The sequence below is a fragment of the Phascolarctos cinereus genome, unplaced genomic scaffold, assembly GCF_003287225.1.
Source record: "Phascolarctos cinereus isolate Bilbo 61053 unplaced genomic scaffold, phaCin_HiC Scaffold_726;HRSCAF=1367, whole genome shotgun sequence".
Classification (NCBI taxonomy): Eukaryota; Metazoa; Chordata; class Mammalia; order Diprotodontia; family Phascolarctidae; genus Phascolarctos; species Phascolarctos cinereus.
The window spans coordinates 416494225-416512907 of NW_027556098.1; the positions used below are offsets into that span (position 1 = coordinate 416494225).

The following is an 18683-nucleotide window of genomic DNA, read 5'->3' on the forward strand; positions in this document are numbered from 1 at the left end:
AACATGGTCGCATTCCATAGCTTCCGTTATCTAGAAATTGGAGCCTGCTACTAATTCAGTAGTGAGAGCCCTGGGTCTGGAGTCATGAAGACTTGAGTTCAAATTTAGCTTCAGACCCTTGGTAACTGTGTGCCCCTGGGCAAACTTCTGTTTGCCTTAGTTTCCTCAAATGTAAGATGGGGGTACTAGTAGCACCAAACCCACAGGGTATTGTGAGGATCAGATGAGATAAAATTTACAAAGCACTCAGCATGGTAACTAGCATATAGTAGGTCTGTGTAAATGCTTATTCCTTTCCTTTCCTACCATCTATGCTAGAATTTGGGAGGAGAATGAAGGAAGAACAAAGATATACAGAGCAGGACTAGGAGTGATTAGTTATAACTTTATGCTTGTTGAGAACAGCTTTCAGACTAGACTCATCCCAAGGAGGAAAGAGTGGCCTTGGTGAGTAGGGAGTTCCCTTCACTGCCCTTCTTCAAGGAAAAGGTGCATGAGGAGTTTTCAGAGATTTTGCAGAAAAAATTCATTTTACCAGCAGGGCCTCAGCTAGATAATCTGTGAGAGTAGTTCCAAGTCTGATGTTCTATAACCCTTGTTGGTTTTGTAACATGTAGCTATAAAATAGGAAAGACACAGCTTCAGGAGCAACAAAGGACAGTCACAGCTTCCTAGCACAAAATGCAAAGACCTTTATCAGGAAAACTAAGCAGCAGGAGGACCCTATTGAGAGACCACCACTTTTGCCTTCCTAATAAGTGATAAATGCTCAAACCCTGCATGACAGTCAGGGAAAGAAGACACTCCTTTGATGGCAGATTCTGAGTTCCCAGGGGAAGTTGTGCTTACCCAGGGAGAGCAGGTTCTGGGAGTTCTCCAGCATCACCTCCTTGTAGAGCTCTTTCCGAGAATGGTCCAAGAGGCCCCACTCCTCCTGGGTGAAGTCCACAGCCACATCCTTGAATGTCAGTAACTCCTAACCATCAAAATTCACAAGACTTAGAGCTGAAAGAGACTTCAGAATTCATCCAGTCCAACCTTTGTCAATTTACAGGAGGAAACTGAAGCACAGAGAAGGGGTTTCCTAAACATCAAATGATTTATGATTGTCAACAACAACACTTAAAACCACAGTGATTAAGAGCCCAATGGAATACTGAGAAAAAAGAATTTTATATTTGTAGTTGTAAAAAAGTTAACAAATATCTTACTATGAAATGTTTCCTCCTATGGAATCATACAGAAGATATGTGTTCTATAAAATATCTCATGTCTTTGCTTTGTGATTGCTTTCACTTCTTAATGACATACGTTCACTGATATTCATACTGAGTTATACAGAATAAGAGTAATTATGATGGGGAAAGGATGTTTCCATCATTTATTCAAAATGTAATATTTCATTATTTAAAGTGGGAGATTGAGCTAATGCATGAGAAAGTCATTACCAGCTTATGAGAAGTAAGTTTTCTAATTGTACCCCTAAAACTCTAGATCACTGGACATCAAGAGTCAGGATAATGGGTTAAGAGGCAGACTGATGGATGAAATACACGAGAGTAGCCAAATGTGAAAATGCCTTGATACCTGAGAAAGGTCATTTATTTTTCCAACTTGCTACATATAGAATACGTTTGGCCAATGCCTTCTTATTCAATGTGCTCTCATTTCATATCTGCCATTTCCATTAGCGTTATGATGGCTTTATTTAGAGGTCCTATTATTTATCGGGAGTGAAGTGGTGCAGTGACTAGAACACTGGGCGTGGAGTCAGGAAGACCTGAGTTCCAATCTGGTCTCAGACACTGACTAGCTATGTGACCCTAAGCCAGTCATTTAACTCTGTTTGCCTTCATTTCTTCATCTATAAAATGAACCTAGAGAAGGAAACAGCAAACCATTCCAGTAGCCCTGTCAAAAGAATCCCAAATGGGGTCATGAAGAATCAGACATGACTAAAACAAATGAACAACAACAAATTACTTAGGAACAATTCTTCATCATGTGGATAAAACTCTTTTCATCATTTCCTCTTTTATTATTTTGATTACTTCCTCAACACATTTGACTCAGGATTTTTTGAAATCTAAACTTTTCCTTTAACTTCCTTTACTCATAAATTATTTAACTTCTGAGTAATTAAGGCATTTATGGGTCTTTCCTCAGTTTTTAACAAATCTTTCCTTTTCTCTGGGGTCTCCTGAGTCACAATTCTTCACTGCATGGTATCTGTTCATCATATGGGCCCTCACTAGAGGAAGGCAGTACTTTAATTGATTGGTAATTCATGTCCAATTGATTCTCTAACTCACTCACAATAGAAGCTATTGCAAACTTCTTCCTTCTCAAACTTCTCACATACATCCTTCACCACCATGGGCAGAAGTCATGAACTCCAAGTTTCCTTTTAACATCTCAGTTCTCACCTGATGCCACTACTTTTGGACTTCTCTGAAAGTGGTTTCCCCCATTCTCCAGGAAGCTTATTGTTGGGATGGAATAGTCCTGTTACATCTTAGCAGCTTTAGTACTCGATCTCATCATTACCTCCAGACACTCTGATTAGAAGGTGGGGCCATGAATGCTAAACTTTCACTGGAGAAGAGGGCTGAGCTCAGATGTTTCTTTTCTCACCTGGCTGCACTACTTTGGGTCTTCTGACTTCTCCATCATGCCCCAGTGTCTGCTGTGTTCTCCCCTGCCCCCTCGTGGGCTTCTTTTCGTGTGTTCTCTTCCCCTTTGAGACTGTAAACTCCATGAGGGCAGGGACTATTTTTCTTTTTTGGTATTTGATTCCTTAGGCTTCAGCATAATGCCTGGCATATCATAAACACCAAAAAAATGTTTACTGACTATTGACCACCCAAACACTCTCATCTGAATATCTTGCCTCTTATTTTAATTTAAAAATTGAGGCCATTCAAGTCACCTCTGATCACAACTTCCTTTCAGACATCCCAAACTGGATTTATAGTAGATATCTTAAATTCAACATATACAAAATAGAATTTACTATCTTGTTCCTTTAAGGTTCCTCCATCCTAGTACCTTCCTATTACTGTTAAGGGCAACAGCAACCTCCCAATCTTTGGAGCTCACAACTTAGGTGTCATTCTCTACTCTCATCTCTCATTGTTCCTTATCCAGTCTGTTGCCAATACCAATTCATTTTGCTTTTGTAACATTTCCCAAACAAACCACCTGGTGAAGACCCTCATCACTTCATCCCTGGAGTACAGCAATACCTTGCTGCTGGGTTGGCTTCCTCCATTTGGCCAATAAAGTGATTTCCCTATATGTGGAACCATGTCATTCCCCTACTCAATAAACTCCAGTGGCTCCCTATCACCTCCAGGATCAAATACAAAATCTTCTTGTATTCAAAGCAAGCAATTATGACCTGAAAACCACCTGCTTTTACAATCTTCCTGTACCTTATCTACCACCTACTCCAAGATTCAATGATGCTGGTCTCCCTGGTATTCCACAAAGACGACACTCTATCTCTAGGCTCCACACATTTTCTTTGGCTGTCCTAAATGGCTGGAATTCTCTGCCTCTTCATTTCTGTCTCCTGGCTTCTTTCAGGTTCCAACTAAAATCCCACTGGCCTTTAACTACTGAATGGGCATTGCCTCAGATAAACTAAGACCTGGGAAAGGCCTTCGGTTAAAAAGACCAAGGTCCCCTACTTCATCCGGTGCCATCGCCAGTCATCCTGACATAGGTCTTGCCATTGGACTCAGATGCCTCTAGAGAGTGTGAGGCTGATGACTGCACAGCTCTGCCTCACTTAAATCCAATTCACTTGCAAGTCAAGACATTGCCTTATTGATGTCACTGGTCCTCTTCAAGAACGAAGACGGAACAACAACAGCCTACCTTTCACAGGAATCCCTTCCCAGCCCCTCTCAATTCTAGCGCCTTCCTTCTTTTAATTATATACTGTTAATCCTGACTACGGCCTGCCTGTACATATCTGTTTGCTTGTTGTCTCACCTATTAGACTGTGATGAGGTCCTTGAGGAGAGAAATTCATGTTTGCTTTTTTGTGTAGCCATGCACTCAGCACAGTGCCATGACTGTCTTTGGTCTAAGAGAGACGGCCAAATGACCATGCTTTTATTAAGTAATGTGCTGGCCTAAAGTGATTAAATTACCCAGAACTATGTCTCTCTAACCTTTTTAATCACCACACCTGGTCCCTGAAACTGCTGGATCCTTCCCCTCCCCACTACAGTGTCTCTAGCTTTTATGGACACAGATGCCTAAATGTTGTCTCCCACATCAGACTGTGAGCTCCTTGAAAGATGGGGCTGATTTCTCCTTCCTTTGTATCCACAGGAGGTTTGAACAGGGCCTGGCACAGAGGAGCCACTTTCTAAATGCTTTTTGACTTGAGCTATGGCAAATGGGAGGGATTCAGAGAGACCTGGGAAGACTTGTGTGAACTGAGACAGAGTAAATGGACCACGGGGACCATGTTTGCTCTGAGTACAAGACTGCAAAGGCAAACAGCTGGGGAAGATGTCAGGGCTCTGCTCTGTCCAGATGGGAGGCAGGGGGGGAGGGCTTTTCATCGACCTTCAGTAGCTACAAGGGGGAGGGGCGTGTGTGTGTGTGTGTGTGTGTGTGTGTGTGTGTGTGTGTGTGTGTGTGTGTATAATGCAAAAAGAGAGCAAAGAAATGATTTCAGCTGTAATGAAGGAGAACTTAAAAATCAAAACCATGAGGGCAGAAAGTTGGGTGGAAGTTATTACTAGAGATGAAAAAGAGCTCATGAAACAGTTCAAACCACAGAAGAGGGCAGGGCATTGTTGTTTCTACTGTATTCTATTTCAGATGTATTTTTTTTTAAAGAAACAATAATTAAGAGAGATTATCAGTTTCATAGACAATCTTCTATATCTATGGATATGCCCACCTTTGCTGATGATGGTCGAGCCCGGGGCTGCTCCGCACTCACCTGCCATGCTGGTCTCGAGGGTCCAGGGGCCATTCCCTTGGGCTCCCTGCCTGGGCCAGCTCTTGGTCCTCTTCAGTGGAGGGAGAAGGATCTGGGGGGAGACGTCTCTGCCTTCACTCCCAGGTAGGGTGCTGGCCTACAAGGATTTACAGAGGGTGAGACCCCTGAGGAGTCCCAAAACCCCTGGCACTGCCCTCAGGAGAGAAAGTCCAAGCAGAAGAGGGAGCAGCAAGGGGGGCACGGTGACCACTCTCCACCCTCTTATTCCTTCTCTTCTGTCCCAATTCCCTCACCCATCCTTCCATAGATACCCAGAGAGGGGTTTCACATCCCAGACGGAGGAAACCAGTTAGAGTCTCAATGGCTCCTGAATCTGAACTCTCATTCCCACAAGACTCTGGGTGAGGTCTGAAGGTTGGGCTATGTGGCCCACTGGCAAAGCAGGGGATGGCGCCCCAGGATATTTGGGATGTGATGAACGAGAAGCAGGGGCTGGAAGCCTGCCCAAGAGCCAGGCCTGTGAGGGAAGCATGATCCTGGTATCTTCTCAGTTTTATTTTGTGAATATTTTTTTTGCACATGTGGTTTCGTTTAAGCAGCAGATTGCAGGGTTTTGTTTTCTTATCCAATTTGTCACTCTTTTTCATTTTACTGGATTGAGTAATCCAATCACATTTTTTTATTTTAAATTATTCTTTATTGATATTTTGTTTCTTACATCACCATAGTATCCCTAAATATTCTTCCCTTTTCCTCTCCCTGAGAGCCATCTCACATCACAGAGCATTTTTTTAAAGAGAAAAAAAAAGTGAGAACACCTAATCAACACATAAAAATAAAGTCCAAAAATATGAAACATGTAATATTTGTTGACCTTCCCTCTCCAAGAAGAGGTGGGTTGGGGGTGCCTTCTCATTGCTCTTCATTACAATGGCATATATTTATTCTTTTATTACATTTATTTTTTATTTCTTGGTGTGTCATTGTTTTTTTCCATTAACACTGTTGTAGTTCTTGTATATGTTGTCTTTTTGGCTTCTGCTTACTTCATTCTCCATCAGTTCATAGAGATTCTTCCATGCTTCTATATTTGTCACATACATCATTTCTTACAGCACAGTAGTATTCTACTATATTCATGTACCACAATTTGCTTAGCTATTTCCCTCTTTCTATTCACATTTAAAGATATGAGTTGGGTTTATATTTTCTCCCATCTGTCTCTAAAATTTTTTCCAGTTATGATTGTTTTCCCTCTTCTGTTATAAACATAGTATTTGTAAACACAGTATTAAGGTTACTTCAGTTATTTATTATCTTTTTTTATTTTAGACAAATACTGAAACTAAAATACATAATAAGAAAAGAAAAAGAAACATATTACAAACTTAAATATTAGAACTTAAATATAAAATAAGAAAAGAAAAAAACACATGCACACAGTAGAATGTAAGAGAGGATTCAAAACAGATAGCAATAAATTCCCATTTCAAGAAAGCCCATATAATAAATACTATGTGTTGTGTTGAGGGCCATCCATCTTTTCTTTGCTTCTTTGTAAGTTTTCTTTTGTTCTCTCCCGAACACTTTTTACTTTGTTCTTTTCCCCCCTTCCTTCCCACCTCCAAGAAGGCTACAATTAAGCCTGGATCTATTTATATATAGATATAGATAAACACATATACATATATACACATACATACATACATATATACATATATAAACATATACTTTCCCTAACAGATTCTACTCCTAATCTTTTTTATGTTTGTACTCATCTCCTATCCCTCCTGACTCTTCTATTTTACTTCTGCCTACTACTTTACCCTCCTATTACTTAACCTATCCCCCCTCCAAAGTTCCCTCCCTTATTCTCCCATTCCCACAAATCTAAACATCCTTTTATATCCCCCTTTAACCTATTCCCTCACCCTCTTCTCTGAAGATCCTTGCCTTATCCTCTCCCCACCCCCTATTCCCTTAGCATTTTATTTCTTTCTGAATTTAGAAGACTTTTATACTCTAGATATGTGTATTGTTCCTTCTTGAACCCACTTCAGATGAAAGTAGGGTTCCAGAACTATCAGCTCCCCTCCCCCATCTAACTCCTCTGCATCAGATTCTTCCTCTCATACCTCATCTGTGTAAGATAATTACTCTTTTTAGCTGTTCCTGAATGGTTTTACTTTTTGAAGTCATACGGAGTTATTTTACTGTAACCTTTTTTTAAAGTGATCTTATTCCCACTGGCCTTCTCCCCCCTTGTTCTTTCACCCCTATGGCCATTTGTTGATTTTAAGATGTCTACTGGATACCCAATTAAAGATGCCTGAAAGGCACTGGAGATATCAGATTGGAGGTCAGCAGAGAGGTTAAGGCAGGATAGGTACATTAGAAAATTATCAGCATAGAGCTAGTAAGTCCATGGGAGCTGAGGGATAACTACATGAAATCATGCAGAGGGAGAAGAAGAGAAGAGAGCCAAGGACAGAAGAACCCTGTGAGACACTCACAGTTAGAGAATGTGACTTTGATGATGACCTTTGAACATAGTAAGTACCTAATAAAAACTGCTAAATTGAATCTGGAATAGTGTGGGACACAGTCTTTGAGGACATTATGGCTTTAAAAAGTGAAGCCATAATGAAGTATTACAATAAAGCTTTGTGGTCTGAGAAGATGACAGGCAGGATGAAATGCAAAAATGAGGAGAGCTCATCCAGTAAAGAGGGATACGGGAAAGAGTCACTAGGAAAAGTGGATGAGTAGGAGAGTGGAGGATTGGCAAACAGACTGGCGTACGAGCAGGGAATGGTGTGCCGTGGTGAGGAACCTTAGTCTCGCAGATTAAATCCCCTTAATAAGAAGATTTGTTCTGCAAAACTTGGACTCAGTCAAAAGGCCCCACCAAAGGACCCAGGAGGCCACATGGTTCCCCACCCCTGGGCCAATCCAGGTACCTCAAATCTAGATTATGAAAACAGGGTCCCCGCCTCCACTCTCTCCCCCTGCCAACTCATCACATATACATAGGAAACAGCTTCACTTATTTATTACAAGGCCTTCACATGACTATCATCTCAATAAAACCAGGACCTTCCCAGTCAGGACCTTGTCAAGGAAAAGGAGTTCAGACATCAAGCAAAGTAAACACACCGTATGTTGGGTACTTCCTGTGTGTATATCATTGCCCAACTGGACTGGAAAGAGCCAAATGGAAGTTCAGGCTTCCAGGGCTTGGCTGACAGATTATCATCTGCCCAGGTTGTATTCCATCTTCTTTCTAAAGTGTTTGAGAGAGAACAGACTGATGATGGCTTCCATCATCACAGGATTCTGCAGGGTAGGAGATACTTTTTTATCCTCTGGAGACCAAGAGTGCATCTACCAGGAAGGTGGGTACAATCACATGAGTGACAGGCAGCTAGAGGGGCATATGGGCGTTCAGGGCAGTCTAGCAGATAACTGCCACTTACAAGAAAGCACCACACCACCGCCATCAGGGCATATGCCCCCAACATGACAAACCTTGATAAAGTCAAATAAAAACTGTATGAAGATCTGGAGACTTGCATCATTAATGTGCCAAAAGGGAACGAGATTTTAATTCTGGGTAACTTTAATGCTCTAGTAGGCACAGACTATCACACATGGCAGGAAGTTCTTGGGAGAAATGGAGTCAGAAACAGCAAAAGCAATGGTCACTCACTAATGAAAACTTGTGCACCTCATGACCTTCTCATCACCAACACTAGCTTCCATTTACCTCAACTCAATAAAACTCCTCAGATGCACCCTCACAGCAAAGACTGACATTCAACAGACTATATCACTGAAAGGAGAACAGACAGACAGGATGTGAGAGTGAGGAAGGCCATGTGTGGTACAGGGTGCTGGATGGATCACAGACTTAGCCTCTCCAAGCCAAACATTCAAATTCAACAAAAGCAAGAGCTTCGAGGCAAGACAAGGACTAGAAGACTCAATGTCAAAAGCTGAGAGCACTTCTCCATAAGCGATGGCAGCAGTGGAGCAGAAAAGGAGAGGCAGCTGTGAGAAATTTGGTGCACAGCACCGCATTTACTTATGTGGCCCAGAACACTCACAAACACCAAGACTGGCTTGATGAAAATGATGGGGAAATTCTGAAGCTGCTAGACAAAAAATGATAATTCCACAGAGTTTACCAGCAGTGTATAATTCTATCAAAAGTTAAGTGTAGGGGGCAGCTAGATGGCGCAGTGAATAGAGCACCGCCCTGGATTCAGGAAGACCCGAGTTCAAATCTGGCCTCAGACACTTGACACTTTACTAGCTGTGTGACTCTGGGCAAGTCGCTTCACCCTACTGCCTCACCAAAAAAAAAAAAAAAAGTAAAGTGTAAGTGAAGCTTAGAGAGATGCAAGATTCGTGACTCAATAAGGCAGACGAAATTCAATTTTACACTGATAGTAACAATCCACAATGCTTTTATGATGCCCCAAAGACAAACGGTGCACGTCCACTGTTCAGTGCTGATGGGGACACATGGATCAGTAATCAGGACATGATCCTGGAGAGGGGCTGAACACTTCCACAGTGTTCTCAACAGACCAACATCAACCAGTGCTGAAGCCCCTGACCAAACGCCTCAGACTGAAGGCAATCCCTCTCTGGCCAAACTTCCAGCTGACAAGGACGTTCTGAATGCTTTGGGCTCCTCTCAGCTGGCAAAGCACCTGGTTCTATTCTACCAGAGATTTACAACGAAAAGGGTTCACTGCTCATACAAAAGCTGACTGAAATGTTCCAGGGTATATGGCAAGAGGAGGTTATCCCCCAGGAGCTCAAGGACGCTTCTGCTGTCCACCTCTGTAAGAAAAAGGTAATAAGTGACAATCACAGAGGGATCTCTCTCTTAGTCGCTGCTGACAAGATCTTGCCAGAGTCCTCCTTAATAGGCTGATCCTTCACCTGGAAGATGATCACCTACCTGAGAGCCAGGGTGGCTTCGGAAAGGGGCTGAGGAACTATCAATACGGTGTTTGCTGCCCTACAATCGCAGGAAAAATGCCAGGAGCAGAACAGAGCTGTACACACAGCATTCATTGATCTGCCCAAGGCCTCTGATACTGTCAGTCACGAGGGCTTGCAGAAGACCACGGTAAAATTTGGTTACCTGGAGAAATTCATTAGTGTTATATGAAAGCTTCATGATGGCATGCTTGCATGGGTTTTGGATAACAAACAATGCTTTTGAGCTTTCCCAGTCACCAGTGGACTGAATCAGGGCTGTGTGCTTGCTCCCATGCTTTTCAGCATGATATTTCTGCGATATTTTTGGAAGCCTTCAACAAGGGTGAAACTGGCATCAAGGTCAGCTACCACACCAACTGTAAATTATTTAAACTCGAAAAGACTACAAGCCAAGACTAAAGTGCAGAGACAGTTGGTATGTGACTGAAGAAGGCTGCACTGCATCCTCTGAGGCTGAGATGCAACAGAACACGGACTGATTTTCTGCCACTGGTGCTAATTTTGGCCTGACAACTGACACCAAGAAAACAGAGGTTCTCAACCAGCAGCACTGCAATATCCATACGTGGAACCACTGTTACAGCAAATGGAAAAACAGTGAATGCTGTGGATGAGTTCGCTTACGTCAACAGTGTCCTTTCCAGGAATGTACATAGAGAAGATGATGTTGATGCACATATTGCCAGAACTAGCTCAGTGTTTGGGAGACTCCAAAGAGAAGAGGTATTAGGCTGCCTACCAAACTGAAGACCTCATTGTTATATGCTTGTGAAACCTAGAGAGTATACCAGAGCCAAGCCAGGAAACTGAATGGCTTCCATTTGAATTGTCTTAGGGAAAATCTGAAGATCACCTGGCAGATTAAGGTACCTTTCTCAAGCTGAACTGCCAAACGTTCAAATTCTACTGAGGACAGTACAACTCCAATGGGCTGGCCACACTGTTCAAATGCCTAATGTATGTCTGCGTAGAAAGCTTTTACAGAGAACTTACACAAGGCGAGCGCTCATAGGGAGGTCAGAAGAAGTGATACAAGGACACTGTCAAAGTCCCTCTGAAGAATTTTGGATTTCATGACGAGGGAAACACTGGCATAGCCCACCCAGCATGGAGCGCCCACACCAAAGAAGGTGCTGTACTTGATTAGCAAAGCAGAATTGCAGCAGCTCAAAAGAAACGCGAGATGCACACATCTGGAAACATGTTTATGAATTGTTCCGACCCACAGTAGAGCCTTCCGAGCTCATGCTGCTGTGATCAGCCAGAGCTGGACACACTGTACCTTGACCCCACATAGTGATGTTATTTTGGTCCTCTTCAAGCCCAAAGGACAAGAACCAATCAACAGCGACTAAAGCTCACATTTCTAAAAGAGGTTACACTGGGGCAAGAAGTTCCACAAGAAAACATGATCTACGAGCTCTAAGGACTGATCTAGGGCAGCTAGGTGGCACAGTGGATTCAGCTCTGGCCTTGGAGTCAGGAGGACCTAAGTTCAAATCAGGCCTCAGACACTTGACACTTAGTAGCTGTGTGACCCTGGGCAAGTCACTTAACCCCAATCACCTCACCAAAAAGGCAAAAAAAAAAATAGATTAAAAAAAAGAACTGATCTAGCATTTAAAGGATATAAAAAGTCCAACTCACCCGTGCTCTCCTTATTAAGAATACAGAACCAAGTCCTTCCTCAGTGTTCCCCTTTTGGGTGAGTGCAGAGTCCTCAGAAGGCAGAACTGAGAAGGAAAATGTACAAGATCAAATAGCCCCTACCACATTTCCTTCTTTGGGAGAAAGGGAGTAACAACATTCATTTCAGGACCAAGCATCCATCACCTTCCCTAAACTGCTGAAGGTCCTAAGAGGCCTCTATCCTGAAAGTCCACCTAAACTCATTACTCAACGATGCATTCTACCCCTACCTTCATCATCATGGTTCCAACCTCATTCCCAGTATCCAACTGCCCAATCCCTCATTTCTACTCTCCTCCCACCAGACCCACTAAAGCCCCATTTTAAAGCTACCAAACCCTGCCACTAGCTCTTTGGAATACCTGCTCCAAATTCAGCAAACTTGCCTTCATTTTAAAAAGTTTCCTTTCCCAATCCAGCAATTTGGACCAATTCACAGCTCCACCAAGGATGTATCAGGGTATCTATTGTTCCACATCCCCTCCAGCAACTGTCATTTTCCTTTTTCTGTCATGTAACCAATCTGATGAATTTCAGGTGCTACATCACAGTTCGAATTTCTCTGATCACAAGTGACTTAGAGCATTTTTCGTAACTATTAATAGTTTCAGTTTCTTCTGTTTATATCCTTGGACCACTCATCAGCTGGGGTATGGCTCTTACTTCTACGTATTTGTCCTAGCTCCTTACATATTTGAGAAAAGAGGCCCTTATCAGAGAAACGTTCCACAAAAAAAATTTTCCCCCAGTTTCCTTATTTTCTTCTCATTTTGGCTCTATTAATATTGTTTTACAAAAATATTTTAATTTAATGTAATCAAAATTATCCATTTTACCTCCCATGATCCTCTTATCTTGTTTGGTCACAGATGCTTCCTCTATCGACAGATCTTTTAGGTTATTTTTTTTCTCAAGCTCCCCTAATTTGTTTATGCTATCATCTTTTACTTCTAAATAGTGGACGCATTTTAAGCTTACCTTGGTATATGCTGGCAGATGTTGGTTTGTGCCTAGTTTCTGCCAGACTCTTTTCTAGTGTTTCCAGAATTTTTTGTCAAATAGTGAGTTCTTGACCCAACAGTTTTGATTTGGGGGTTTATCAACATGAGGTTACTGTGATCATTTATTTTTTCATATTTTAACAATCTATTCCACTGATCATTCACTCTATTTCCTATCCATAATCAGACTGCTTTGAAGAAGACCACTTTGTAATACAGTTTTAAGACCTGGTACTGTCACAACATGACTAATGTGGAAATAAATTTAATATGATTGTACACGTATAGCCTTTATCAGATTGCATGACGTCTTGGGGAGAGGAAAAGGGAGGGAAGGAGAAAAAAACTTAGGACTCAAAATCTTATGAAAGTGAATGTTGAAAACTATCTTTACATGTAACTGGAAAAGATAAAATACGATTAAAGAAAAAAAATGAAATACAAGTATAAAAAAAATAAAAAGACTGCCTCCCACCTATTTAAAAAAAGATCTGGTGCTATGAGGCTGCTATCCAGTGATATTCTTGACTTTGTGTTCCTCCAGATGAATTTTGCTATTTTTTTCTAGCTCTATAAAATAAGTCTTTGGTTGTTTGATTAGTATGGTTCTGAATAAATTAAGAAAATATTGCCATTTTTATTACACTGGCTCAGCCTATCCATGAGCAACTAATATTTTCTCCAATTGCTTAGATGCCTTTGTGAGAAAAACATTTTGTAATTGTGTTCATATAGTTCTTTTGTATGTCTTGGCAGGTAAACTCTTAAGGGTTTCATACTCCCTGCAGTCATTTTAAATGGAATTTCTCTTTCTCTTGCTGCTGGGTTTTGTGGGTGAAATACAGAAATGGTAATAATTTATGTGGTTTTATTTTGTAAACTGGAACTTTGCTGAAGTTGTTAATTGCTTCAACTGACTTTTTAGTTGTATCTCTACGGTTGTCTCAAGTAAAACATCATATTTGAAAAAAGTAATAGTTTTGTTCCCTGTTGCCTATTTTATTGCTTCAGTTTCTTTTTTCCCCCTTACTGCTATAGCTAGCATTTCAAGTAGAGTACTGAATAATAACAGTGATAATGGACACCCTTGCTTTACCCCTCATCTCACTGGAAAAGTTTCTCATTTATTCCCACTAAAGATAATACTTGCTTTTGGTTTTAAGGAGATACTACTAAATGTTTTAAGGAAAGCTCCATTTATTCCTATACTTTCCAGTGTTTAATTTTGTCAAGAGCTTTTACTGTGTCTATTAATGTAACCATAAGATTTTTGTTGTTTTTGTTATTGATGCCTATAGTTTTCCTAATATTGAAGAAGCCTTGCATTCCTGGTACAAATCCAACCTGGTTATAGTGCATAATCTTTGTGATACATTGCTGTAGTCTCCTTTCTAGTATTTTATTCCTAGTATTCCCAGAGAAGCACTGGGAAGAATATGGAGACAAGATTCCTCCTCCTGCTGGTCCAGACCCTGCATGGATGAAACATAAATGGTGGGACTAGGTGGTGGTGAAAGAAACAGCAGCAGCTTTGGGAATTCTCAAGCCAGAGATGGTAAGGGGATCTGGTAACTACTCAAAAAGAGATTAAAGGGGACCCCAGCGCTAGCAATGGATGCAGAATCAGATTTCTTTTTTGGCAGCTCCACTGCCTATACTCACTTCTGAATCACAGTTCAAGGGTGAAGAGGAGCACTTACAGTCAAGAGGGAGTGGGAGGCCTGACAGACAGTACCACTTCTAGCCCCCAAAGGATCAGGAAGGAATAGTACTGTTCTTACTAGGTAAGGACCAGAGTATGGACAAAGAAAGCAGTAAGTACACCTCTTTTCAGACCATACCACCTTGGAAACACAAAAAATTAGAATCCCCCAGAATTACCTCTGAAAACAAGCTGCAAAAAAGCCTGAAGCTTGAGACAATGCCTCTCCACTCCCAACTCCACACCAGGAATAGAGCATGACATTAACATAAAGTTCCAAATCAAGAAACAGGATGGAAAAATGAGCAACAAACAAAAAAAGAACCTCGCCACAAAAGCTACCATGATGAAAGGGAAGATCATGACACAAAATCAGAATTTTTTATAAATTAGAATTATAGGAGGAAACAGATGGTAAAACTATACTAATGGGGGACCTCAGCTTTCTCTTCTCAGAGCTAGATAAATCTTAGCATAAAATAGATAAGAAGTCAAGGAAATGAACAGAATCTTAGAAAAGTTAGATATGACAGACCTCTGAAGAAAAGTGAATGGGAATAACAAAGAGTTTATCTTTTTCACAGCTGTATATAGCACCTTCACAAAAAAATAACCATGTGTTATGGCATAGAAACTCCACAATCAAAGGCAAAAAAGTAGAAATATTAAACGCACCCTTTTCAGACAATAATGCAATAAAAATTAAAGTTAACAAAGGCCCCTACTTGGGCAGAGAAATATGGTTAAAAGGTTACTGGAAACTGAATAATCTAATCATAAAAAACAAGCGGGCCAAAGAACAAATGACAGAAATAATCAATAATTTCATTAAAGAGAGTAATAGCAATAAGACAATATCCCAAAACTTGGATGTGGCCAAAGCAATACTTAGGGAAAAATTTATATCCCTACATGCCTACATCAATAAAAGAGAAAGAACAGATCAAAGAATTCAGTATGCAACTAAAAAAAATAAATAGAAAAAGAACAAATTAAAAATCCCCAATTAAACACCAAAATGGAAATTCTGAAAAATCAAAGGAGTAATAAAACTGAAAGTGAAAAAAATCCATTGAACTAATAAATAAAACCATGAAAAAAACCAATAAAATAGATAAACCATGGGTTAATTTGATAAAAAAAAAAAAGAAGAAAATCTTTGTTGTTGGCGGGGGGGGGGGGGGGGGGGGGGGAGCAATACACTTAGACTGTGGGTAGCTGAACTGTATTAGTTCCTCTGGTGCCTCTATAACTAATTTCCAAATCATGCAACAAAATTATGAGCTTATTTCAAGTAACACACAAGACTCTTAGCAGGCAGGTCATCTGCACTGAGACATGGATCAACTGTTGCTGTTCATTCATGCTATAAGGAGCATGCTTCAGAATTGTAAAGCATTTCCTGTCCTAAGACCCTATTGCACAGAACCTGCTAATAAATGAAAATTTTAAATTAAAAAAAAACCATCCAAATTACTAGAACGAAAAATGAAAAAGGCAAATACACTACAAATGAAGATGGAATTAAAGCATTTATTAGGAATTATTTTGCCCAATTATATATCAGTAAAACTGACAATCTAAGTGAAATGGATGAAGACGCACAAAAATATAAACTACTTGAGATTAACATAATATTTAGAATATTTAAAGAACCTTATCTTAGAAAAGGAAATGGAACAAGCCATCAGTGAGCTCTCCCCCCCAAAAAATCCCCAGGACCAGATAGATTCACAAGTGAATTCTATCAAATATTTAAGGAATAATTAACATCAATATCTATACAAACTATTTGAAAAACTAGGTAACGAAGAATTCTACCAAATTCCTTTCATGACACAAATAAAGTTTTGATACCTAAACCAGGGAGAGCAAAAATGGAGAAAGAAAACTATAGACCAATTTCTTTAATAACTATCAGTGCAAAAATTTTAAATAAAATACTAGTAAGGAGATTGTAGCAATACATCACAAAAATCCTATACTACTGAGGAAAATTAATATGGGATTATATTATTTACTAACTATCTGTGAATCCATCCATTTCCTCAGACTCAGCTTCTGAAGGTCAGGCAGTTTCTGAAGGGCATAACTGAATAAGGTAATTACTACCTGGGCAGGGGCTCTTTCATCTGTTAACCCCATACACAAAAGCCAACTTGGGCTAAGCCCCGCCTCCAACGGATAATTCTTACGTCTTCTAATCAATGTTTAGGGAGACCAAGCAGTGAAAACCTGATTGAGATGACTTATGTTTTTCTAGCCAAGATTAGGAGAGTCAGTTGAGTCCACGGGGCAACTAGCATTCCTAAAGTTTTAGGGACATTCATTATCAACCACATCGGAACACCAGATCACTTTCCCTAGCTACAGACTGATCTTCTGGATTAGTCCTGCCCCCTAACAATGAAGTAATAACAGGGAGGAGTTGAGAAAAATTAACCCACTTCCTCATTAAAATGTTCACCAATCAAGGTTGCCTTATCTTTGCTGGGGGAAGACATCCAAATCATAAGCTGTCAAGCCAATCAGAAGGAAGACACACTCAGGTTTACAAGGTGCTGTGGGCCCTTGCTCTGAGTCTGTGGCACAACAGGAGCCTGGTAATAAGAGCCCTTTGTTACCAGGCTGCATTCCCCTGCTAATAAAGGGTATCTTGCTCACAGAATTGCTTTACTCCACCCTTTGTTAAATTTCACTTGCAACACAATGGCCAGGTGGGATTTTTAACAGGAACGCAGGGCTGCTTTAATGTTTAGGAATCATATAATTATATCAATAAACGTTAAAAAAAAAAAGGCTTTGACAACATACACCATCCATTCCTACTGAAAACACTAGAAAGCACAGGAATCAATGGAACCTTTCTTAAAATACTTGTCTAAAACCTAGAGCATTAATTGTAATGGGGATAAACTTGAAGACTTCCCAATAAGGACTGAAGCAATGGTGTCCATTATCACCAGTATTATTCAATGTTGTATTAGAGATGCTAGCTATAGCAATAAGACAAGAAAAAGAAATTGAAGGAAGAAAAATGGGCAATGAGGAATCAAAACTACCACTCTTTGCAGATATGATAGCATACTTAAAGAACCCTAGAGAATCAACTAAAAAACTACTTGAAACAATGAACAACTTCAGCAAAGTTGCAAGATATAAAATAAACCTATATAGATCACTGGCATTTCTATATATTACCAACAAAATCCAGCAGCAAGAGATAGAAAGAGAAATTCCACTTAAAATAACTGTAGACAATATAAAATACTTGGGAGTCTATCTGCCAAGACAAACCCAGAAATCATATGAACACAACTATAAAACACTTTTCACACAAATGAAGACAGATCTAAACCACTGGAGAAATATTAATTGCTCATGGTGGTAGGCCAAGCTAATATAATAATGATGACATTTCTACCTAAGTGAATTTACTTATTCAGTGCCATACCAATCAAATTACAAAAAAAATTTATTTTATGGAGTTAGAAAAAATAGTAACAAAATTCATCTGGAAAAACAAAAGGTCAAGAATATCAAGAGAATAAGGGGGGGGGGCAATGTGAAGGATGGCAGCCTAGGATTTCCAGATTTCAAACTATATTACAAAGCAGTAATTATCAGAACAATCTAGTACTGGCTAAGAAATAAAAGAGTGGGTAAGTGGAATGGATTAAGTAAACAACACACAGTAGTAAATAACTATGGTCTTTTAGTGTTTGATAAACTAAAATCCAAGCTTTTCATGTAAAAACTCAACATTCGACAAAAATTGCTGGGAAAACTATAAGCAGTTTGGCAGAAACTAGGCCCAGACCAACATCTCACACCATATACCAAGATCGAGTCAAAATGAATAAATGATGTACACATAAATGGTGATACCATAAGTAAATTAGGGGAACATGAAAAAATGTACCTCTCAGATCTATGGATGAGAGAAAAATTTATGATCAAACTAGAGACAGAGAATTAGAGGAAGTAAAATGGATTTTGATTACATGAAATTAAAAGGCTTTCGAAGAAACAAAACCAATGTAGCCAAAACTGGAAGGAAAACAGGAAACTGCGGAAAAAATCTGCAATAAGTTTTTTCTGATAAAGGCCTTGTTTCTCAATTATATATACAACTGATCCAAATTTATAAAAATAACAGCCTTCAATTGATAAATGAGCAAAGGATGTGAACAGGTATTTTTCAGAAGAACAAATCAAAGCTATCAATAGTCACAGAAAAACTGCCCTAAATCACTAATTAGAGAAAAGCAAATTAACATAACTGAGATAACACTTCACACCTATAAGA

General features: G+C 40.0%; 1 protein-coding gene across 1 annotated transcript in view; it reads right to left on the bottom strand.

Annotated features, from left to right (window-relative positions):
* LOC110219996 (uncharacterized) overlaps positions 1-18683 on the bottom strand; it is a 28740-nt gene that overhangs the window by 8864 nt on the left and 1193 nt on the right. Inside the window, exons 2-4 of the mRNA XM_078145937.1 lie at positions 11630-11715; positions 4967-5102; positions 850-976 (exon numbers count right to left, since the gene is read on the bottom strand). Of these exons, the coding sequence (XP_078002063.1) occupies positions 850-976; positions 4967-4999 (160 nt within the window). The 5' untranslated portion in view covers positions 5000-5102; positions 11630-11715. The remainder of the gene's footprint in view (positions 1-849; positions 977-4966; positions 5103-11629; positions 11716-18683) is intronic.